The sequence below is a fragment of the Myotis lucifugus genome, unplaced genomic scaffold, assembly GCF_000147115.1.
Source record: "Myotis lucifugus unplaced genomic scaffold, Myoluc2.0 scaffold_31, whole genome shotgun sequence".
NCBI lineage: Eukaryota > Metazoa > Chordata > Mammalia > Chiroptera > Vespertilionidae > Myotis > Myotis lucifugus.
The window spans coordinates 4,751,961-4,777,481 of record NW_005871079.1 but is presented as its reverse complement, the minus strand read 5'-3'; the positions used below and the strand labels follow the sequence as shown (position 1 = coordinate 4,777,481).

General features: G+C 40.3%; 1 protein-coding gene across 5 annotated transcripts in view; it reads right to left on the bottom strand.

Annotated features, from left to right (window-relative positions):
• The window catches only part of PCSK5 (proprotein convertase subtilisin/kexin type 5), a 278,331-nt gene that overhangs the window by 105,395 nt on the left and 147,415 nt on the right, over positions 1-25,521 (bottom strand). For all 5 annotated transcript variants that reach the window (XM_006086818.3, XM_023752385.1, XM_023752386.1 and 2 more), the window contains exons 6-7: positions 21,190-21,278; positions 17,494-17,666 (exon numbers count right to left, since the gene is read on the bottom strand). In XM_006086818.3, coding sequence (XP_006086880.1) covers positions 17,494-17,666; positions 21,190-21,278 — 262 coding nt within the window. The remainder of the gene's footprint in view (positions 1-17,493; positions 17,667-21,189; positions 21,279-25,521) is intronic.

Here is a 25,521-nt window from a genome sequence, read left to right as displayed (position 1 = left end):
GTGGGAGTGCCACTCAGCTGACCGATGGGCACCAGACACCGGGCTCATAGCTGGTGAGCACAGCTGCAGCCATCCGCCTCCATGGCAGCACTAACGAGAGGTGGAGGCAGGTACAGTGGGACCAGGATGAATTGCAGTGGCACCTCAGGCTCCTTCTCAGCTGCCTGCCGCTTTGTGCACCACTACATTCCTTAAGGGGTCCCCAATCGTGAGAGGGTGCAAGCCAGGCTTAGGGACCCCACTGGTGTACGAATTCATGCACCGGGCCTCTAGTGATGACAATAATAAGGGCTAACATTTATTAGGTACCTACCATGGACCAAACATAGTTCTAAAGTTTTATGTGAATCAGAATGAATTCTTCTAATAACCCTGTGAGAATGGTGCAATTTGTGTCCCCACCATACAGGTGAATAATTGAGGTACAAGTCCAGTAATGCTCCTAAGGTCATACAGCCAGTACAAACAAGGACAAAATTTGAACTCAGACAGCTGGACCCCAGAATTGTAATATTATTAATCACCAATCACCACAGTCAAATACTATTGCTACCAATATTTACAGCCACCATCAAGGGGGTGCTACTGTGCACCCTCATTTCACAGGTGAGGAGCATGAGGTGTAGAAAGGTTATGTATTTATCTGAGATGACATGTTAGTGAGTGGCAAGAAAAGTCTGATATCCTTCCTTCTAAGGATTATTAATGGATGCTACCAGAAATAAAAGGATATCAAGAGATCAAATATGTTTGGAAACTCTGATAAAAGGATATCAAGAGATCAAATATGTTTGGAAACTCTGAGTTCAGCAAAATTAAACAGGTTCTCTTACTGCAGAACTTCTCAGAGTCTTTAATAGTGGTTGGTCATTGCAAAACTCTAAGAGGGGGGCACAGTCTGAAGTAATTTTCAAACATTTTTGATTGCAGATGACATCTTCAACCAGACTCATGATCTTACATAGCTAGGAGATGGAGTCATATTCTTCTTGCCAAACCTTGGCATAAATTAAAGCTATCCCTAATGTCATAAAATAATCAAGAAGAAAAGTAGAACATAGATATATTGAAGCATAATGACTATTTGGGTCTATAAGATGAGATCTTGGGAGGAAACAGAGGTAAGCCTAAGTGAAGAATATTATAGGAATAGTTATAGCTGAGTCTGTGAGAAATCTCACCATTTTACAACTAGAAGGCACACTGGAGGACACCTCACCAAACCTAACATTTAGTTTGTAATTAGGAAGCGAGAACCAAAAATCACATAGGGATGGCTGAGACTCTTCCTTCCAGGCCCTCACCTTCTGGTCCTAGGGGTAGGAAAAAATATTTGGGATGTTGTCTTAGAATTTCTGGAAAAAAGAGCCAAGAAGAGAGACCATGAAGAATCCGGAGTATCTGTGATAAACTGTCTCTGACCTTGAATCCTCAAGGAACAGAATATTTATGACGTGATTTGACCGACTTGAGCATAGATTTCCTTTTGTCCTTCAATGTGGAAAAATGCAATATGATTACACAGGAATGGGACAAATTCAGGAAGAGACAGGAAAAGAAACTCCTGGATGCTACTGCCCTGGACAGCTGGGCCTGGTTTACCTTCCTTCCATTTCCCACCAAAACATAGAAAAAGATGCAAAAATCACCAAGCCACCATACACCAAGGACTATATTCAATAGTTTGTCAATCCCAGAATTGCCCCTCATTACCTGTGGGTGGCCAGATTTAAAAATTCTAGTCACTGACTTATACCTGGACTTCAGAAATAGACCATCTTAGCCAAAGAAGGAAGGTTCATCATAAAAATGTAGCCTCTCTGCCACACACCAAGGGACTGTATTGTAGGCGAGAAGCCTGGTCACATCAGAGCCTTACCTAACAGGTCAACAGAACACATGAAATAATGCAAAACCCACCTGGTTGAAACAGCACCATTAAGAGGTAAAACCACAAAACAATGAGAGAGCACATATGACACATTTATATATCTATGTAAAATTATGACTGCCTGTGTATAAAATTCAAAAGAGATCTTTAAAAACTAATTCAATTTTAAAGAATGTTTAATAAGAAAATATTCAGGAGGTACTTTTATGTTCACAATGTAGAGACAAATGTAGGATACAGAATGATATAGTATGGTCTCCGTTTGGAAAAAATGTACGTGTATGTAAAGAAGTTAATGTACATAAGGCTATATGCATAAAGCTACCATAAAGTGACGATGTAACAGAACTTACCCTGTTTGGTAAGCTTAGGAAAGATTTTTATTTTATTTTCATGCCATCCTTTGGCAACTGTGTATGATTTTTATAAACAAATACAAATACATTTATTCCTCGATTAGGACCAATTCTTAAGAGACAATTTTACTTTATGATCAAGAGGGGTTTTACACACAAAGGTCCACTGTATGCTGAAAACAACAGAGCTAACATTTATAGACACTTACTATGCGCCAAGCACTGTCTCAACATTATTCTGCACAAAGCGAGTCTATATCATCATTTTACAGATGATCAAATGGGGGCTCAGAAACGCTGACCAACGCCAGAGCCAGAGCTTGAAATCCAACTGGCACCAAAGCCTGAGCCCTTAGCCCTTACAGCAGTTTTCTTTTGGGCTTATGTTTGCTATGCTGTGTTTATCTGAAACTCCTGAGTCCTCACTGAAGCGTGGCATTAGGATCTAAGAGCAGACCAGCCTCCAAGTTCTCTCCAGACTTGCAGAATCAGAACTTCGGACCTCTCCCGAGTGTCCTCAAGGGAAGGACATAGGTTCTGACCTCAAAGCCCCCCTAAAAATCCCTACTTCACAAGGCTCCTTCACAATGACCTCAAGTCATTCTATTCTGGCAGTATCCACAGATGACACCACTCGGGAGGACAATGGCATTGCTAAGGGCCCTGTGGAGATCCCCTGGGTTGGGATAACAGTTGGTTAATAGACAGTGGGATGCTGCTACCCTGGAAACGTCCCTTCCAGACCGAGGTGACAGCCTGTATCAAACAGATGATTTGAGGTAATTATTTCACAACTGGGCAATGGTGAAGGGAAACTCTTAAGGACAGTGTTGGGTCAATAACCCATCCCCTGCAGCAGGCCTGCAAGGAGCTGGGGAGAGAGAAGTCACTGGAGCTGGAGACAGAGGGGATAACAGGAGTTGAAAATTGCTCAGGTGACATACCAACCCATATCAACCTTTCGCGGGGCGGGGGGGGGGCGGGGGCAGGGGAATACATACTGAGACCCAGTCTCCTCCTCTCTCCCATATCCATCCCACTGACCAAAACCTAGCAGAGCCAGAGGACCTGGAAGACCATACAGGACACAGAGATCAGTATCCCTCAGCATGGAGCACCTCGAGAGAAGGGGTACGGAGGGTGGAATGGGAGACATCAGGTATCATCCTTAAGGTGTGTAATGGACTGAACTGTATCCCCCAGCCCCAAATTCATAAGTTGAAGCTCTAACCCCCCAATGTGACTGTATTTGAAGATAGGACCTTTAAGGAGGTAATGAAGGTTAAGTGAGGTCCTAAGAGTGGGCCCTAAGCTAATAAGACTGTTCTCCTTACAAGAAGTGGAAGAGACGCAGGAAGTACATCCAAGGAGGAAAGGCCATGTGAGGACACAGCAAGAAGGCGACCGTCTGCAAACTGAGGAGATGTGTCACCAGAACTCAACCTTACTGGCACCTCAATGCTGGACTTCTAACCTTTTAGCCTCCAGAACTAGGAGAAAATCCATTCTGTGGTTTCAGCCACCCAGTCTTTGTTACCCTGTGATGGCAGCCCGAGTTTCCTAATACAGGTGAGAGGAGGAGATAAAGGATGACCTGCCCGCCATATCTACAGAATATACTGATGCTGCCGCCATTCTATCCAGTCAGCCTGACCGTTATGCATGTGTGTTATGGTTTATGATTAAAGACCCAGGAATGAACAGACTGATTTGTGTGCTGAAAATGCCATAAAAACAGCTGCTGGAGATCTATGAGGTTAACCTGAAACAATTAGCAATTCAAAGATTTATTTACTACAGATGCACAGGGCATTTTCATTAGTGTGCAATTGTCAGAAAACCAAAACATTAGTTAAAAAAACAACAACTGGACATTTCCCCCAAAGTTCAGAGTAATTGAAGAATTAAACCTTCATGCGGGATGTAGGGAGAAGGGAAGGTGGGCAGAATACTGTAAAGAGAAAAGAATCTTGAGACACATATTTTCCCAAAGTGTAGGAAATAACATTTTTTAGTTCAGTAATGTATTACGATTATAATTGGTTATTTAAATATGGCCTTGGATGAAAAGAGGAAAAAAAACCCTCCAATTTAATTGAGTGCTAAATTAAAAGTTAGTAAACTAACATAAGGCAAAATATATTGTGAAATCCACACAGGACCCATTTGACCAAACTCTACTCTCTTTCATTTTATATTTAATTGTGCATGTGTTTCTTCTTATGTATGCCCTACAAAGATCAATTTATGATACCCCATAGATTTTTTATTAAAGGCTAGAAAGGAACTGGATTTTCTTGTGGTTCAGGAGGTCAGAAAAGGCTACTTTATGCTACATTACCAATTAAATTGTACACCCCAAGCTAGGTTTTGTGAGCTATTGAGTTTGATGGAACTAAATTTCTTTCTTTAAAGTGGTATGATAACTTTTCAACCAATGCAGTTAGATGTTACTTGGTATTTTAACATTACTTTATTCTCCCATATTGTGTAGAAAGTCTTCTTAAAGGGCAATGAGTAAGTGCCCAGAGACTTCTTATAATACAAAAGAAATGTGGCTGGACACTATGTTAGGTGTTTTCATATATATTAGTTAATTTAGAGCAATACCGGCAATAAAGCAACTTTCACTTAATTGTGATATCTTCCAAGAACAGCCTGAATACCCAGTTCCCCAAAGCCCCTCACCAGCCCCAGCTTTTTCTGACTCTGTGAGCAAAGAGCACAGCCATCTATGCGGTTCTTCCACACACGGTTCAGAGAGACAGGGGCTGCAGGCTGGAAGAGGTCGGAGAAAGGCAAGGACACCTGCAACTCAGCAGCTGAGACATGGAGAGAACTGCTCATATTTCTAAAGCTCAAGGACATTCTGACAAGCATTTCCAAAATAAATCTTATTCCTTAACAGAGCAAGAGTATATACTTTAAAATCAAACTGTCATCCATTTTGGCTTATGTGGTGTTTTCAGTGTAGTCAACAGCTTGGGTAATTCCACTTGTTTCTAAGCAAAAATTCCAAGACTGAAAATGGTTAACAATAGAAAGTAACAGCTCCCCAAAGATGATTTCAACAGGTAGCCAACACACGAGAGTGTCCTCCACCAACACCTGTTGATGTTCAGCCTTCCACTGGCCTGCTGCCCCCCGCCCCCTCCTGCTGTCTGCGGCCAAAGCTGCCCACGTAGCAGGAAATCAGACTTGGAGGGACTGTCTGAACATCCACAGACGGACGTGTAAAAACACCACAGGAGTGGAGTCTTCACCATTCTCATTCTATGCTACTCAGCCGGCCAGAGGATGATTGATGAGAAAAAAAGATGGAAAATACAAATGCATCTTTTCCTAAAGTACTTAATGTGAAAGAAGCAAGGGACTCTTTTGTGAAGAGGAATCTATTTCTTCTCATTTTTGTCTTCCTGTCCTTTCTCATGTGACTTTCTCATGTGACATCACTTCCTCCCCACGTCAGATCTTCTGTAATCTAATTTGCTGAATGCACAATAGGTCTCCAAGTCATGCACATTAAGCAATTTTTAATGTTCTATTGGCTTTTTTAATAATACACTGAAAATACTGGTTGCAGTTATTAGCGATCATATTAATCTTACCACGCACAAATGAAATTTCAATTTATTTGCTTCCCAAGCAGGCCAAATGCAGTTGACTTCTGCTCTAAAGGAATAGAGAACCTAATGATAATTATGGGATCTGCTGTGAGTGACGATAGTTGCAAGCATTTCTGGTAAAACGATAAAGGTTTAAATGCCACTTATAACCTTCATTTAGGGTCTCTTCTCGGAATCATTCATGTTCTAGTACATGAACGAGCAGCACGATGCACTGAATTCAAGGAACCTAAAGGTGACTTGAGCTTGGTCTTTTAAAAGACCCATCGAGTAATGCGACCAAAGACTAGTGTGAAGACTGATGAATGAATGCTGGAAACCCAAAACTTCCCCAGACCCAGCTTCCTGATGAAAAGCTGATTTTATGTTTATCGTGTGAATAGAAAGAAAGAAACAAACAAACACATTGAGTTGCTTATCCGCCACATCTGCCAGGACGTAATTCGTAGCACGTGAACTGGGCAGAGGCCTGGGAGAATCACCCCTGTTATGGGGGCTGCCCTTGCTTCAGAAGGGGTGGCACTGGGGGGTTTGCACACATCATGCAGCTTCTTACATTTTATCCCCGACGTGCACAGTGGTGTGACCCTAGGCTCCTGACAGCAGTAGTACAACAGTGGGGTTTCTTTTTCTTTGTTTATTTTTAAAGTATATCTGGAAGAAGGAAACCAGTCTTTCATGGACAGAGCATAGTAGAGTATCTAGTAGGAAATAAAAACCAGGTGTGTTTACAAAGGGAAGTAAATACACTTTCAAGCAAAGAGTTTGATTCCTATTAACCTTTAGATGTTCTGTACATTTAGGAACTTCACATAATAAACATTTGGAGCCGAATAAAGTGCTATAGATATTATTTAAAGCTGGACACACGAGAGATTCATGCAGTGAAATTTTAAATTTTGACATAAGGAAATGAAGTAAGCAGAACCACTTAGTGGCTGGGCTAGGACCAGATGGATTCTGTCTCACCTCAACCATTGCTGACCCTCACTGACCAGTACTGACACTGGGTGTTCCTAAAAATGCTTAACAGCATGGTTTAGGAAATACTGCTTAACTAACAACTGAGGATTACAGGAAAAGACCCCCAAACCTCCTCCTGCCCTATCTCTTGCTAAATCAACAATCCCAATAGAATTACCTATTTTGTATTTTCTATCTGTGGCCAATTCATATTGGTCAACTCCCCATTTTTTCTCAAACCTTGTCTCCCTCATCTGACTCACTAAAGCCTCGACAAGACTCAGATTATTTACTTCTGGTCTCTCCTAAAGCCCTCCCAGCTCCGAGCCCTGATCCAGATGTTTTCCTGTGGCCTGGGGACTGTAACACGGGCTGGGAGGAGGAACATGCAGATTAGGCATCTCACTCCCCATTCCAAGCAGCTAAAAAACTGCATGTGGATCTCATATCCTCTCTGCAGTAAGAACAATCAATAATTAACAGAGTACTGACACCACTGTTCTGGGTGCAGCCACCATCCCAGGAATCCCATTTTGGGGAGAAAAAAGGACATCCCTGCCAAAAGCTTCTACATCTTAGATCATCCCAAGAAGAAAGGCGAAATTATCTGACTTTCAGGAGAGCCAGGTGTGTGAAATTGAGACTATTTCCGATATCTATATTAATTTAAAATTATTCAGATAAATTTGAAAAAAGTCCTTTCATAGAGAAGAAAAACATTATCAAAAGGGGTATGAAAGGAATTTATTGTAAATGTTTCGAAAGGCACTTAGAAAGAAGGATAGAAGGATACTCCAGCAATAATGAATGTTTATACTCCTTTTTAACTTAGTTCTAGGTGACAGAATGCCTCACGAGGGACTAGTTCCAATGGCCAGCTCAACTCTGAAAGGGCAACAAGCAAGCTGCCCCTGTCCAAAGCCACCAATGGGGCTTGACTGTCACAGGCTTCTAGTCCACTAAGCAATAACCTTGACCTTTTGCAGAGTAGCTCATAATACAGAAAAAATCAACCCTCTACATTTTCTTCCCATAAACACAATCCTGATTTAAAGCAGAACATATTTTGGGGGGAAAAATTACAATTAATATGAGGCTAATATTATTTATAAGACTCTGTGATGAATACCTTGGGGTCCTTAACAATGGATCCGATGGGGCCCTTCCTCCGGGGAGGAGACCAGCAGTCGGGCTGAGCACTGTACGTGAGAGATCTCTGTCAGTCTTCACGACAGCTTCATAAAGTATTATCATAGCCTTTTCTCAGGGAAACGGAAGCTCTGATAACTTAGTTTCTTGTCCCATGTCAAAACTCTAGAGAAACCTAACTGAGATTTCAACCCAGGTCTCTGCGACTTTAAGGCCAGTACTTTCTACAACATGATAGGCTGCATCCAAGGGACAATATAGTAGTGAAGTTCAGAATATGCCTGGATGATAAATTCTCTAGGACAGCAGTTCTCAACCTGTGGGTCGCGACCCCTTTGGCGGTCAAACGACCCTTTCACAGGGGTCGCCTAAGACCATCCTGCATATCAGATATTTACATTATGATTCATAACAGCAGCAACATTACAGTTATGAAGTAGCAACGAAAATAATTTTATGGTTGGGTCACAACATGGGCCAGAAGGTTGAGAACCACTGCTCTAGGAGTTCAGAGAAGGGAGAGGTCCCTGTGGCGGTGTTCACTTGCAGAGGACTGTGGGCTGGAAGCTGAGTGTGCACAGACAGGGCGACAGGATGCGCTAGAGAGGAGCAGGTAGGACACAGCACGGTGACCAAGGGCACGGGCTTGGGAGAAGACAGGCCCATGTCGGAACCACAGCCATGCTTTCTAATGGCCAGGTTGTCTACTTTGCCTAGAGTTAGTTTCCAAATCTAGAGACTTGGTTGGGGCCGATGAAAATTAATCGATGCCCAACTTAAGTGGCTATCAGAATTAGAAATCACGATAATGTTTACAATCCTGAATATTAAGTTTGATTGTTTTCATCTTAAAGATGAGGACTCTAGGCTCAAGTTAAGTGAAAAAACAAATCTGCAATAAAAGCCACATAGACTTTTAAATCATATGATATTATCAACTCAGTTCAATTTATCCTTGTTTATTACAGAGTGGCCTTTCTTTTCCAGTTACTGCCATGTTTCGTAGCAGAAAATGTATCAGTCTGTCCTCCCTAGGAACTTTCTCAAATCTATGTTTAGAATCACAGAAACTCAGGATTGGAACAGACCTTAACTTGGCCTAATCCCATTCCTGTATGATTTTGTATCTTCCCCATAAAACAGGGACATCCAGACCCGACCAGAACGAGGCCTGTGATAAGGACTTCTCTTACTCCCAGGCGGCCCAGCAGTCACTATAAATAGAACAAAGCAAACTAAGAGAAAAGAGGACTGCTACTGATCGCTGGTTAAGCCATAAGGAGAACACAGGGATTTGGAATGGAATTTGGAGCAGTTAGTATAAACTATTCACAGAGTTAAGAATGGATCCCTCAACTAGAACTGAAAACAAGGTGATAATAAATCTTCGACATTTGCACCGACACAAAACTAGAAGAGATCTGTGCTCCTTCCTGTGGAAATGCATCCCAGTTCACAATAACAGAGTACTCTAACTCTGACATCTGGTTATCAGATAACTTTGTGAAGATTACAGAATTTATGAAAGACATATATTTCTTTGTTTCCAAAATGGATAATCTTCTATTGGGTCCACTAGCAAGTCACTTCATAGCTCTGTTAAAACTCTTAAACAGTTCCATCCGCATAGAGTTAGCTCCTCAGGGAGGGTTCTTTAAACAAACCTGTTAAAGTCAATTTTCATTAAGTGAAACCAACATGAAATAAACTCTCTTGTTTATCTTTGCCTACCAGTATACCATTCCAAAGTTTTACAACATTTGCCAACCAATTTAACAGCAATCTGACATTTATTAAAATGTAAACTGGTACCAATCCTGTTACAGCTGGGTGTCTATATCAGATAAAAACATATCCCTCCCAAAAGGAATAGGTTCATTTTATTATGATTATTGCTACTGTTTTTATTATACAAGCTCATTACACCCCTTCTCCTCCTCCTCCTCCTGATGAACATATGCCTTTTATTTACGGGTACAGAAATATGTGTGTGCATGCACGTACACCTACATGTGTGTAGTAGAGACAATCTGTGATTGTGAAGCAACCATGTGCTTTCAGCAAATATTCTAAATATCCAATCAGTCGTAAAATCTGGTGAATCAAAAGGAAATTGATGATGAGAAGGGCATATACTAATCAGACCTCCTAAGAGACTCAACAGCTAGGTATGTGTCAATAGATGGGCATCAACTGTCCCGTTTCCATATGGACCCCTGAATAGATTGAAAAGTGGGATAAAGGACACAGTTCCAACAAGGAGATTAGGGGCCAGTGACTGTGATTTCACCTACTTTTGTTCCCCACCCCTGGACATTGGTTCTGTATTGAATTCATTTGAATGCTTTAATCCCAAAATCTAAAAAGCTCAAAGTGATGTGGAATTGAAAGTTTACTTGTAGATAAAATGACAAAGCCAACGCTCTAAGCTGTGATCCTACAATACCTACAATGAGCTAGATGATTTCTTCAAATAAAAGATTAACATCAAATCAGAGCATGTTATGTCATGGGTACTTCAAAAAAACTTATGGAATAAAATAATAAGGGACGTACTGGTAACTTTAACATATGATTTTCTGATTATGAGAAAGGAAAAGATTTGATTCCAAGTTTTTTGAGCATTTTCTATAGGATATTATTAAAGACACTTGTCAGGAAACTGTGAAATGTTGTCAATGCATTAGATACCTGCAGATGAATATCAAATGCACCAATTATTACTCAAGTTTTATAACCCAAATGGGACAAAAAAAGATGACTGCAAGGCTACTAGGCTGCGCCCAGTAAGTTCTGTTATTGTGTGGTTTTAGTCTGTCCTCCTGATTGCTTATCGGAATCTATTCACTGAAGGGACTTTGGGAGTTTGCTTGCATCTTACTTGGAACACCGATTCATCATTATATGGTGAGCTCCCCAAAGGCAAGTGCTGAGTGTTATTCATCTTTCACTGTCACCTCAGCACAGGAATATTATAACCGCCCAGGGAATGTCTCCTAAATGCAATCACGAATAAATGAATGAATGAAGACTCTGTCAAAGAAAACTTTAGGCAATTAGCTTCTCATTCTGACACCAAACCCTGGGTCACCGGTATCTGAAACATTGTCGGCTGACTCCTCCTTTATAAAATTGCTTTCCTATTTAGAACTGCCCCCTCAGGAAGTTTTGGCCAGTCATACCAAGGAGCCAGGCCAAAGGATCGCCATGCTAAGTAGAATCCTGTCAGTTTGAATGAGAGTGACTTTTAAACTGTCCTTTCTCAAGATGACAAGTCAGATTGTGATGCTGAGACCCCTCGTAAAATTGTGAGAGGTCAATGTTCCCTCCTTAGAAGCTTAGAATGTCCCTTGTTGGTCACCCGGGGCAGTGATGAATTTTAATAAGAAGACACAAGAAGATTTACATGTAAGAAATACCTCGGTGGCTGTGTTAATAATGCTAGTTTGAAAGTTGAAGCTCAAGCTGGGAGGATGGAAGTTGTGGAAAGATGCTATTGTCCAAATCTATATGAGAGATGGTGGTTTCCACTGTGAGGACAAGAGGGCAGGTTCCATAGACTTTTAGGGAGTAGCAAAGGAAAGAAAGACTTATTGGATGACTAGGATGATGAAAAGAAGAAATCACAAGTTTAGGAAGGGAGAATGGGTGGATGGTAATAACATCTACAAGTAAATACATAAAGAAAGGTTGGTAAAAGCAACTCAACCACTAAAATTACTTCCAGTTCTAACATTCTGACTCTAAAAGTCTAGTGAGTTTTGCTGAATTTTCATAAAGGAGCACCAAATAATTTAAAATAAAATTAATTTAACAACCATTCAAAAAAAAGTCATGAAAATAAAAGCTTCTGTGTGTTTACGCTTTAGAACACGGATTAAATAAAGTTAAAATTTACTGCAGGAGTTCTCAGAGCCTTTAATATATTTTAAAATTTCCTAAGGGAGCATATAATGAGTGGCGTTTCTCAAGTAATTGGACAGCAAAATTCCTCCCCCTTCGTTTTTAGCATTTTATTAATTAGTGTCTTATGGGTTAAATTTTTAAAAATACCCTTTTGAATATTTTGTCCCATTTATTTTGTCCATTTCTTAATAATAACCACAAGTTCATATACTTGCCTTCCCAAAGGATCACTCAGCAATATGGACTTGATTAAACCCAGAGATTTCGAACAATCAAGACTTTTTATAGTATTATGCATGATTAATCAGTATTTCACTTTTACTACCCTTGCCTTTACAGTAGTGATAATGATTAAAATTTGTAACAGAATTAGAGACTTTACTATGTTTCAGGAACTCTGCCTCATATTTTACAGGCATGAATCACATAATCCTCACAACAGTCCTAAAAAGTAATTACTAGCACTTAGCTCCATTTTATAGAGGAAGAAACTGATCCTCAGAGAGGCTACTTCACTTGAGCAAGGTAAGAAAGTATTAGAACCCAACAGAGTCTGACTCCAGAGTCTGGTACATTCATTACCAGTCTACACCATATATGCTAATAATTTATTTCCAAATTATTAATCAAAAACAATGCAAGTGTGATCCTTAAGTAAATTCATTCAGTATATGCAGCACACTGGCATGGAAATCATCCACACATTCATTTACACATTCGTTCACTAACTCCTAAACAGACGCTGTTTTAGGTACTTGGAATACACAGAGCACAAAGGAGTCAAACTATGGGCTTTTCTGGAAGAGATAATTGATCAACAAGTAAATAATAACAGATAAAAGGAAGGATCATCATTGGCAAGAGGGGGTTCTGAAGGGTTGGGAGTACATGTGTGTTCTATTGTAGGTGGGAAGAGCAGGCAGGCCTCCTTGTCAGTACAAATTATATGAGGTTCAGACAAGAGCGCTGGGTTTTTACATAAGGAGGTCACTGTGACCCTGACAAGAACAGCTTCAGGGGAGTGACAGGTCAGAGCCCTGATGTAGTGGCATCAAGAGATAATGGAAAAAGAGAGCTTGTAGAGGGCAAGTATGAACCAAGTTTTCAAGGAATTTTGTTCTAATGGGAAAAGGAGAAATGAGACCATGATTGGAAGGATACAAGGAGACAGAAGAGGGATTCTCCTCTCTTTCTTTTGAGGTAGGAGTTTAACAGTATGAATGTGTGTGGATGGCAATAATGCAGTTGAGAGGGAGATTCTGATGAAGGAAAAAGAGAATTAATTGGGCAGTATCTCGGATGAAGTGAGAAAGGGTGGCATCAGTGAAGAAATGGAGGAGGTGGACAAAGGTAGAGCACGAGCAATTAATTCACCATAGAAACAGGAGGAAAGCTAGAATATGTGGTCACAGCTGAAGGAAGGAGGTCAGATGTGACAAATACAATAGAAATGACAACATGTAAAAAAACTTTTTGGATTTCTTAGAGGCCCATGTTCTGACTTCTTTAGCTTTGCTGAATATCTAGTTTCTGTAAAATTGTGGAGAACAGTATCTATCTTATAAGATTATTGTGAAGATTAAAAGTTACCTATTTTAGGGCTTTACCGAGTGACTAGAGTATAATAGAATGGCAAATGTTAAATGTTTTTTGCTGTATCATCATCATCATCATCATCATCATCATCATCATCATCATCAAGTGTATGCAGCCCAAATTATATGCCTCTAATTCTTGCACTTAATTTTATAGCTTCTCAGCACCACATAAAATGCAACCTTTGGAAGTGTAGCAAGTTGTCAATTGTGACACGGTTTATTCAACATAGTTTCTTTAATGCAATTTTGGTACGTTAATTCTAAAGGGGCTATAAATTGAATCAATTCTGATTTTGTTAAAGTCTTTAAAAACAGTGTTATGTTCTACTGAGCCAAATGCTTATCTTATAGTGAAACAAATAGAAAGCATTCTGAAATCCAATATTTGCCACATTTTTTGATTAGCAAGAAGAAGGAATAGATGCAATCAATACTTGGACTCCCCGAGCAAAATGTATTTATTTCCCTTGTGAAAATCTCTCGATACTTATGCATCTCTCCCTTGCCACCGATCTCTCTGGGTTCTCTTGACATTGCTGCCACCCTAGTCCAACTCATTATCAACTTTGCTAGCCCATTTCCACCTTCCACTCTTGCCTCCCCATCCCTCACCCCACGTATTCATTCTCTACAGAGCAGTGATCTTTTAAAATTGTGCATCCCACCAGGCCAGGACTCTGCTGAAAACCCCCAATGGTTTTCTATGACAGAATAAAATGCAAACATCCTACATGGTGTAGGGACCCTGCTGAGCTGGCCCCTGCCTCTCTCCAACCCATCTCCCCCTGCCGGCTTTTTGTCCATGATGCTCCCAAAGTCCAAAGTCACATTCAGTTCTGTGAGTCTCCCACACCATTTTCCCCTCCCAGGGCTTTGCTCTTGCCATTCCTTCTGCACAGAACATTCCTTCCACATTTCTTCACATGATTGGCCTTTATCATTTATGTCTCCATTCATGCATCACTTCCTCAAAGAAGACTCTCCACCTTCCTAACCAAAGCAGCAGCTCTGTCCTCTCTCAGTCACCGGTTTTATTTCATCCACTAGAGCAGTGGTTCTAAACCTTCCTACTGCCGCGACCCTTTAATACAGTTCCTCATGTTGTGGTGACCCCCAACCATAAAATTATTTTCGTTGCTACTTCATAACTGCAATTTTGCTACTGTTATGAATCATAATGTAAATATCTGATATGCAGGATGTATTTTCATTGTTACAAATTGAACATAATTAAAGCATAGTGATTAATCACAAAAACAATATGTAATTATATATGTGTTTTCCGATGGTCTTAGGTGACCCCTGTGAAAGGGTCGTTCGACCCCCAAAGGAGTCACGACCCACAGGTTGAGAACTGCTGCACTAGAGGGCTGGTACACGAAATTCATGCACTTGGTGGGGGGAGGTCCCTCAGCCTGGTCTGTGCTCTCTCACAGTCTGGGAGCCCTCAGGGGATGTCCGACTGACGGCTTAGGCCCGCTCCCCAGGGACATCTGTCAGTTGGACATCCTTAGCGCTCCCACCACTTGCCAGCCGTGAGCTCAGCTTCTGGCTGAGCGGTGCTCCCCCTGTGGGAGCGCACTGACTACCAGGGGGAAGCTCCTGCGTTGAGCATCTGCCCCTTGGTGGTCAGTGCGCATGATAGCAACCGGATGTTCTGCCATTTGGTTGATTTGCATATTAGCCTTTTATTATATAGGATGACCCTTATCCTTAGCTCAAATAATCTTGTTTCTGTGTGTGTCATGTTGCTAGAATGTTGGGACTTTTATATCCTGCATATAAAACTTAGATGCCTTCTTTACTCCTTTATCTACACTGTCTGGAAAGTGAGAGTTCAGCACATTTAAAAGAAAAAATAAATTCCAATTGTTATATTTTTGTAGATGATTTAGCTAAAACCTCATAGGCCAGAGCAATTTTAAACTATCACATAGGACCTGGCCAGGTAGCTCAGTTGGTTGGAGCATCGTCCCATACACCAAAAGGTTGCAGATTTGATTCCCAGTCAGGGCATACACCTGGGTGGTGGGTTCAATCCTTAGTTGGGGTGCATATGGGAGGCAACCAATTGATGTTTCTCACATTGATGTTTCTCTCTCCTTTCCTTCCCCCCCCTCTAAAAGAAGGGTGGGGAACCTTTTTCTGCAAAGAGCCATTTGGTATTTATATCATCATTTGCGGGCCATACAAAATTATCAACTTAAAAATTAGCCTGCTACATTTGGTCAAACATTTAATTAACTGACCCCTAATGCCTTGGCAGGGCCAGACCAAATGATTTCCCGGGACTCATATGACGTTCCCCACCCCTGCTCTACAATCATATCCTCAGGCTGGATCCCCTGGGGGTGGGGGTGGGGTTTCAGGAAGCAGCTGATGGATGATGTAATTCTCTTGTTGATGTTTCTCTATAAAATATCAATAAGAACATTAAAAAAGAGAGAGATAGATGATGATGAAAGGAAAGGCTAGGCCCAGATCATGATTAAAATGGATGCTTTAAGTCACCCAAAGTTTCATTCATGAGAAAGAACAAGAAAGGAGATGCTCTGGGGACCCCACCTCCTTCCATGATTACATGCACGCAGCACCCTTATTTTTCACGTAACTAGAAGGCAGCAGGATTTTTTAAGACCTATAATCTGAAGCAGATGTTTTATTACATTAGATTATGTGGTCAGTTTTGGGGGGAATCAAGGAAATCAAGTGACCTCAAGGGTTAAGCTGCCCAGTTAGGGAGGGAACTTGGGGGCAAGCATAAAAATAATATTGTCCTGGGACAGAGGTGGGACTAGGGGAGGGACCACAAAAGAGAGATACTTAGTCAGGCATTGCTGGATGATCTATGCACACCAAATGGAGAGTTTCAATATCTCCACTTCTGAATCTCAGTCCCAGGAATTTATTTCTCCAAATGTAACATTAACATATAAATGAATGTATTTCCTTTGAATAAATTTAAGTGTCCAAATATACCTGTCCTTTTTTAACATATATATATATATATATATATATATATATATATATATATATATATATATATGTATATGTATATATATGTGTGTGTGTGTGTGTGTGTGTATATGTGTGTGTGTATGTGTGTGTGTGTGTGTGTGTATATATATATATCCTATATAATAAAAGGGTAATATGCAAATTGACCCTAACAGCAGAACCACTGGGAATGATTGGTCACTATGACACACACTGACCACCAGGGGGCAGACGCTCAATGCAGGAGATGCCCCCTGGCGGTTAGTGCGCTCCCACAGGGGGAACTCTGCTCAGCCACAAGCCAGGCTGATGGCTGCCAGCACAGCGGTGCTTGCGGGAGCCTCTCCCGCCTCCTCAGCAGCACTAAGGATGTCCGACTGCAGCTTATGCCTGCTCCCCACTGGCAAGTGGACATCCCCCAAAGGCTCCCGGGCTGCCAGAGGGATGTCTGCCAGCTTAGGCCCGATCCCCCGGGGAGTGGGCCTAAGCCAGCAGGTGGACATCCCCCGAGGGGTCCCAGACTGCAAGAGGGCACAGGCCAGGCTGAGGGACCCCCCTGAGTGCACAAATTTTTGTGCACCGGGTCTCTAGTATATATACTTTTTATTGATTTCAGAGAGGAAGGGAAAGGGAGAGAGAGAGAGAAACATCAATGATGAGAGAGAATGATTGATTGGCTGCTTCCTGCACGCTCCACACGGAGGACTGAGCCCGCAACCCGGGCATGTGCCCTGACCAGGAATCGAACCAGGACCTCCACGCTCAACCACTAAGCAACACTGGCCAGGCAACACCTCTGTTCTTGTTAAGGGAAACTATCATTTAACTCATTTGCAGAACAGATACAACATCTAATCCCAAAGCTTCTGCATCTCTTTCCATTAACCTGTGTCCTGGCTCCATCTATGAGCTGCACCTAACCCTCTGAACTGGGGGATCAGAACCCCCCGTTTCACAGATGGCTTCACATGAGAATCACCCCCCAACTGACGCAGCAGGAAACCTACCATTCTGACGCCGTTTTCAAAGGCCTGCCGGGTGAGTGGAGCTGGGCCGTCCACGGTCTTGCCGTCATCGTCGGGGCCCCAGCTGGCGCTGTAGATGTGCACGTGCTGGGGGTTGAAGCTGACTGACTTCGCCTCCACCATGTCTGTCACATCCCCGTCCAGCATTCGGACTCCTTGGGGACAGACAGGAAGTAGCTTCATTAGAGGCTTACACCCAAACAGCCCAAGACTTGCCGAGGTTACAGCATTTGGGGGGGCGGGGGAAGAATAATCTTTTCATCAACACTTGAGTGAGCATATTTTCCCCAGAAGAAGACAATTCAGATTTCTTCCAAAGCTTTCTTGGGAAGAAAGGAAGTTACAGTGCATGGAAAAGAGCAAAACTTCTCTTGTTTAAAAATTATTTACTTATTTTTTTAAAGAGCAAAACTTTTTAAAATCTTTCGTAGCTATTGTTCTCTTTTCCGAGGTTTCCATCATCTCTCCCTTCTCTTGATCCTTGTCTTAATCGAGCAGTTGTCAAAGAGAGCCTCAAGCAATCCATCTTCCCTAAACTTCTCTTCATTAGATCACTTGTGTTCATAATTGGTAGAAAGCATTCTGACCTTGGCAGGCTTACAAAACTTGGAAAGCTGCCAAGTCAGGTTGGTCCAATTTCCTCCATACTTAATATTATCTCCCAATCTGAGAGACTGATGTGGATTTAATATATTACTTCTTTGCCAAGTTATTTATAAGTCAAATAATAAATGAGAATGCTTTCTGTGCATGTAAGACATCAAATAATTCTCACAAGGTTTTAGCAATGTATAGCCATTAATCTTCATTTAAGTATATTCCCGCCAGACAGATAGGAATTTATTATTAACCTTAATTTGCAAAACTAGACACAGATATTCAAACATAAGTTATACGTCATATGCCAGGCTTTCCTTGTATTTTGGAGACGCACAACAAATAATTGTGAGCTAAAAACTCCTTCAGCTTAAGTCAAATACCATCACCGAGACACTGTATTATTTTAAGAATATCTCTCTGCAGCCCAAATTCACTCCTTAGGAAAAACGCTGTTATCTGGTAGGACTTCAAGTTTGTATTGATTACCACTAAATGGGCATTAAGTAACAAAACCCCACTTCAGGTAGTGTTAGATACTATGGGGTCTGAGGTGGAACTTGTGGTAGGAAATAAAAATGTTCTTTAAGAAACTGTACCTTCTTTGTGTTGTCAAAGGTGTTTAACTTTTAACTATAAAACTTACAAACACAGAAAAATAGAAAGAATGACAATAACTACTGATCCAGCCACTAGTAGACAACTGTTAACATTTTTGCCACATTTTCTTCATCTAAAAATATACATATTGAGCTGAGCCATCTTAAGTTACATGGCAAATATGACATTTATCCTTTCATATTTTTTACTCCCAAAAAACAGAAATAAATACCCAGTCAATATTAAAATTCTCCAAAGCAGCCCTAAAGACATGGCATTTGGTTGTTACATCTCAACTGTCTTTTCCTCCAGACTTTTGGCTTCTTAAGGATTTTTAAAGGAACAGGTGATGTGGGGAACAAAGGTTATGAACAGTCCCTTTAAAAGTTAGGAAATGGGAACTTTATTTAGAAAGTCTGTCCGCAGTTTCCGTGGGAACAGACTACCCAGCATGGTGCTCTGCATGGGCTGGGTCCTAAGAAGCCAATGGTTTTCACTTGACATGAATATCCAAAATTCATCTGTGTGGTTTTTACCAAAGAAAGATGAACTACTTCATATTCTTACTATCTGTGTAAAAGCATACAATGAAATGATTTTACCGATATGAGGAGGTCTGAAATTAACACTGGACTAACCAGGATTTCTAAATGCCAACATGCAGGAGTGTGTGAAGTCCATGTGTGTGCGCACACTAAATGTAGGATAAAATAATATCTATAGGGTAATATTAATTTCTTGATCAAAAACTGACAAATAAGAATTTTGTGTCTTCAAGTTTAAGGAGGAAAGATTGCTTTTTCTGCATATGACTGCAAGCCTTCATTCCTTGGGTGTAGGGTTTCAATTTATAATTCAAAATGTTCCTGTTTTCAGGATGATGGGACATTTGTGAGTCATTGCCATACATTCCTTTTTTAAAAAAATATGTATTTTTTTATTGATTTCAGAAAGGAAGGGAGAGGGAGAGAGAGATAGACACATCACTGATAAGAGAAAATCATTGATTGGCTTGCCTCCTGCACGCCCCACACTGGGATCAAGCCCTCAACCCAGGCATGTGCCCTGACCGGGAATCAAACTGTGACCTCCTGGTACATAGGTCGATGCTCAACCAATGAGCCATGGCGGCCAGCCACCATACATGCCTTTTTTTACTGAGGGTCCTTGTTCAGGTGGGTCAGCCAGCAGCTTATCTGGGAGGGTTCACAAGTTCATTTCTTCATTCCCTCAAGGTCAGTGAGTGCTGGTTAGCACTGGAGAGCAATGACAGGGACGTGTGTCTGTGTATGTAAGAGCTGTGTGTGGCCTGGAGAGCAAGGAGGATGAACTGGGCAGCCCCTGGAGTCATGCGATTCTCATGAGAAGAGCAGGGGCCTCCGGGACCCTCAGGATTCTTCAGGGGAAGTCTGTGTCTCCTCTCCTAGCTCCTCCTTGAACCTGTCTTCCCTTTGACACATAGCAGAGGCTCTCAGGGTCCTCTAACTGCTGCCTAACACGCTACCACGCTCTAGGAATTCAGTGTGAAACAGAGGAAAGGGACAGGTCCAATTTACTGAGGGCTGACATTCAAGGTAGTCTCTGAAAGCCTTTTCTCAGCACCGTCATTGTCCATCCCAAATACCTCAGAAGACCTCTATCTTTATCCTAGAAAGAACTGTTGTTTTTATTTTTTTAGGTCCAACCTTCTTTACCATTCGGAAACAAGGAGTGTATTGGAAACAAAGATGTCATCCTGGTTCCATTTATCTCATGACACCCTTTTAAGAGACCCCCCCAGGGGACACCTTCAAAGCCACTAACTAGGATCTATACCATCTCTTACAATGTTTTCTTCCATCTGCATGTTGGCTGTGGCACCAGGCTATACTAACAATGATGACTACAAGTGGAAAAAGTTAAGTGGTTGCTTTTATTAATGCCTGGATTTAAACTGCTGTGCTTGGATCCTTGTAGTAAGCTTATGTATATTTGGGCTAGTGCATGTGTGTGCATATACTATGAAATTATTAGTGAGAACAGTCTTACTACATTATGGGACTACAAAAGGAGTTTTTGCCATTTACCATTTTCATTGCAATTAAAAGGCTATGTTTATAAAGCCTAAAGAAGAGGGAAAGAATAGATACTCTGCTTTAACATAATTTCAAATCATTCTTCCCACAGAGATATTATAGCCTGGCCTGGTGTTTCTATTATTAGTTCTTTCTGACTCAAGCACCGGTTGTATAGTTTTTTACAGATGTCCATGACACCATTTTCAGTACTGGACAACCTTGTTTAACGTATTGGACAATACGTTGGGGGACAGCTTCTGAAGTCTTTAACTGTATGCAGTAACACATGTTAACATGGTCATTTTGCTGTCAGCAACAGTTGAACATTATTATGCAAACATATGCCTGTTCAAAAAGGGGTTCTGAAAATCAGCGCGAGAGCTCTTGGCTCACTTCTACAGCCACATACGTTTGTTTCCCATACCTCCGATCTTGGCATTGAAAGCAATTCCGACTGTGCAGTGAGAGTTGTTTGCTGCGGCTGCCACTTCTCCAGCACAGCGGGTCCCATGCCTGCAGGGAGAACACACACACTTTCTAAGTAAGACACTCCATTCTCACAAAGTCCACACAACACAGCTACCACTCAGGCTCCAAAGTGCTGAGGAATGTACCAAGCTGGGGTTTTCCTGCAACGTCCTACCCAAGTAGTACTTAATCTGCCTGCAGAAAATGGTTAGCACTTAATTACGTTCTGCTTTGGATTAGATTCCTGATATGTTTATTTTTGATATCTTGCTTTCCCAACTAGAAAATTTCCCTTGAAGGCTAAAATCAGATTGTACGTTTCTTTGTATTCAAAAAGTACCACTGTCAATAAGGTAACCCCCAGCCACATGTGGCCATTGGGTACTTGAAATGTCCCACGCCCACCGCCCTTCCCTCAGTTTGACTTTATCTTAATATTTAATTTCATTTTAACTGGATTAAAAACTAGTCCTCAATTCAAATTCTTAGAAAACTCAAGAATGTTAGTATGAGACTCTACTTTTTTAACTATAAATTTAAATACAGATCAAGTATCTCCAAAGGGAATTTATCACCTAAAATTGGATTGCTGAAAATACACACTGTACTTCAAAAAGATTTTATATGAAATACCAAGAACATGAAATATCCCATTAATAATTGTTTTATAACAATGACATGTTGAAATATCTTATTTAGTAAAATATATTATCAAAAGTTATTTCATCATTTTACTGCTTTAAAAAATGTGTCTTCTAGAAAAGTAAACTTTTTTTCCCCTGAAAGATAATCCCTGTTATTTCTCGCCACAATAACTTAGTTCCTTGGTCAAAAACATTCTTTTAGCTGAAAAGACTTCTAAGATCATCTTATCCAAGGATGAGAAAGAAGTCTCAAATGTAAAGGACAACCTGCTCAGAAAAGGTTGCCTAAAACCCTTTTAGGTGCTGAGAATTCCAAGGCGTGGCTGAGCCCAGAGAGAGAACACGAAGACTGATGACCAGCATCAGCTGTGGTTGCAAAAGAGGATGCGACAACCATTGTGGCCTATTTGTCATGGCTAATGAAGTCCCACGCCCACCGCCCTTCCCTCATTTTTAAAGAAGGAGGCCCTGATTTGTAAAGAGCAGCCAAAGAGTGACTAAAACTCAGCCCCTCCAAATTCCCTTTTAGCGCTTTTTATTTTACAGCACAGGTGCCTCAGACCACACTTCTCCAGGGATATGGGCTACAGTCTGTGCAACTATTAACAAGTGACTGCTTACATCTGCGAGGTACAGTTTACACATATCCTGCTTTTGCCACTCAGTATGTCATGCGTATATTTCTATGTAAATATTAATGTATATATAACTTAAAAGGGTAGTCTTATACTACATAATCTTTCGAACTATATCTATATATGTATACACACACACCGCAGTCTCTTTAACAAGCCCTTTATTCCTCTACTCCTAGAAATTTGCCCAGTTTTTCAAGAATATTAACAAGGCTATAAAGAACAGTCTCAAGTATATATATCATTTTATACCCCGTGACAAATTCTTAGAAGTGGAATTACTGGATCAAAGAATAGAGAATATATTGTCACACTGTTAACAGCAGATGAAAGTAATATAACCAAGCCTCATAAAAACTGCAAGAGTAACAATTATTACTACAAATCATCAACTTTTGTGCATGGCACAAAATAAAAAAAGAAAGACCATAAGCTAAATTGAATGACAATATGAAGGATGGAGAAAAATCTGGACGAACCCCTATGTACATAAATCCCTATGATTAGTTTTTCAATCTTTTTCATTCTTGCCGATCTAACATGAAAAATGGTATCTCGTTGCTTCGCTTTTTTATCCCCTATGACTAAAATTTTTTAAGTTATTATTATTTAATCCTCACCCAAAAATCTGTTTCTACTGATTTTTGGAAAGAGAGAGGAAGAGAGAGATGGACAACCTGAGAATCGAACCCGAAACCTCCAACTGAGCCACCGGCCAGGATGTACTTTATTGTGTCTGTTTTAATTACTGCAAGTGCTACTGCAACGTGGATTTTTGTTTTTAGTTTTGTTCTAGTTTACTCTGGCCCATGGGTTATTTTATTTAGAAGTATGATTTCAAATTTTCAAATGTATATGGGTATTCAGTTATGTTTCTGATATCAGTCAACAGTTTGATTTCCTTGTTATTATAGTTTTTATGAAGCAACTCTTCTAATTTTATGAGATTCACACATGGCTAAGTATGCGATCAATTTTTATAAATGTCCCATATGCTTGAAAGGGTGTATATCCTTCAATCGTTCTTTGTAAATCCATTATGTCAAGCTTGTTCATTATATTGTGAATTTGTTAATGTTCTTTGCAGTACTATTGATTTTTATTCATTTAGGATGGAATTATTTAATCTATTAAGTAATAGATTAAATGACGTAAACCATTTATAAATATGTAATAACACTTTATGGCTCTAAGATAAAAATATCTGATTAATATTTAAGGTTTTTTTTACCCGTTTGCTCCTTTTACTTTCAAACATTCTGTGTTCAGATTAGTTATATCTCTTATAAATAGAGTATAATCTTTTTTTCAAGCTAGGCTAACTAACTTTGTCTTTAACCAAGAGTTACTCCACGTACAGTGACTGTGTCTATTAATATATCCATGTATATTTTCCGCCTTTACTAGTTTGGATGTTATACATTCTATTATTTAGTGGTTTTCCTAGATATTTGGTCATGGGCACCTAACATCACAGTCTAGAGTCAGCAATGCTTTTTTCAACTTTTCTCAAATAATATAGACTTCAGAATGTTTTAACTCTGGGGTTACCCATCTCTTGACACATGAGTCCCTGTGATTATAGGTATATTCTCTATTTTGTAACTCTAGAAATTACCCACTAAGATTACTACTTTAAAAAATCAGTTTGTTTAGATTTATAAATACATCTTTGCTCTCTTTCTTGTAGCTCATACTTCCTTATGAAATCATTGATTTCTTTCTGAAGAACATTCTATAAATGTAACTTCCCAAGAGTCTTTTGGTAGCTCAAAGTCTTTTGGTAGTCCTAGAAAATAACTTTATTTTGCTGTTGTTTTTGAAAAATAACTTCTTTGGGTACAGAATTCTAGACTAACAGCACTTCAAAGATGCCATTCCACTGTCTCCTGGATCCCCCTGTTTCTGAGAAGAAATCATTAAGTTTATATATGATTTTTTAAAAATTCTTTCTTAGAATTCCTAAGCCTTAATTTAATGTTTAAATCTTCAGCAGTCTTAGCTAATAACTTTGAAGTCTGCTTTTACATTATTCTCTAGTTCTCCCCATCAGAATCCCAATTAAACATACATTAGATCTTTTCACCCTATCTTAATCTTTAATCTCATCTTTAGGCTTTCCTATCCTTCTCTCTTTGGACTGCATTCTGGTATTTTGCTCAGTTCTATATTTCACTGATCCTATATTCAGCCATGATTAATCTGCTATTTAATCCATTCACTGCATTACTCATTTCAATTATTACATATTTCTTTTCTTTCAGTTCTTTATCAAGTGCGTCTGGTTAATTCTGCCTTTTTCTTAAAAAGTTTTTTTCAATATTCATGTCTTACTTTTTTAAAAGAGTTTTTTGTTTTGTTTTTTGCGTGTGTGTGTTTTTTTTAGAAAGTGAGGGAGAGGGAGAGGGAGAAACATCAATGTGACATTGATAGGCTGCCTCCTGCACCCCTCCTAATGGGAATCGAGCTTGAAACACAGGCATGTGCTCTAACAGGGAATAGAACCAGCAACCTTTCAGTGCACAGGATGATGCCCAACCAACTGAAACACACCAGCCAGGGCTCAATATTCACTTCTGGATACCAATGAATTATCTCTAATAATTTGAAAATACATGAATCTAATTCTATTTATTTTTGTTGCTGGCTTGTTTGTTTTTTTAAAATATATTTTTATTGATTTCAAAGAGTAAGGGAGAGGGAGAGAGAGAGACAGAAACATCAGTAATGAGAGAGAGTCATCTATCGGCTGCCTCCTGCACATGCCACACTGGGGATCGAGCTCATAACCCGGACATGTGCCTTGACCGGAAATCGAACTGTGACCTCCTGGTTCATAGGTCAACACGCAACCACCGAGCCATGCCAGCTGGGCCTTGCTTGTTCTCATGGTGTTGTTTTCCCCAGGTAGTTGATAAACTGTCCATTTAGGAAGTCACGCTCTTTGGACTTTTACCTATGTAAACTCTTTGAGGCTGGTATGGAAAGCTCATTATTCTAAAGATTTAA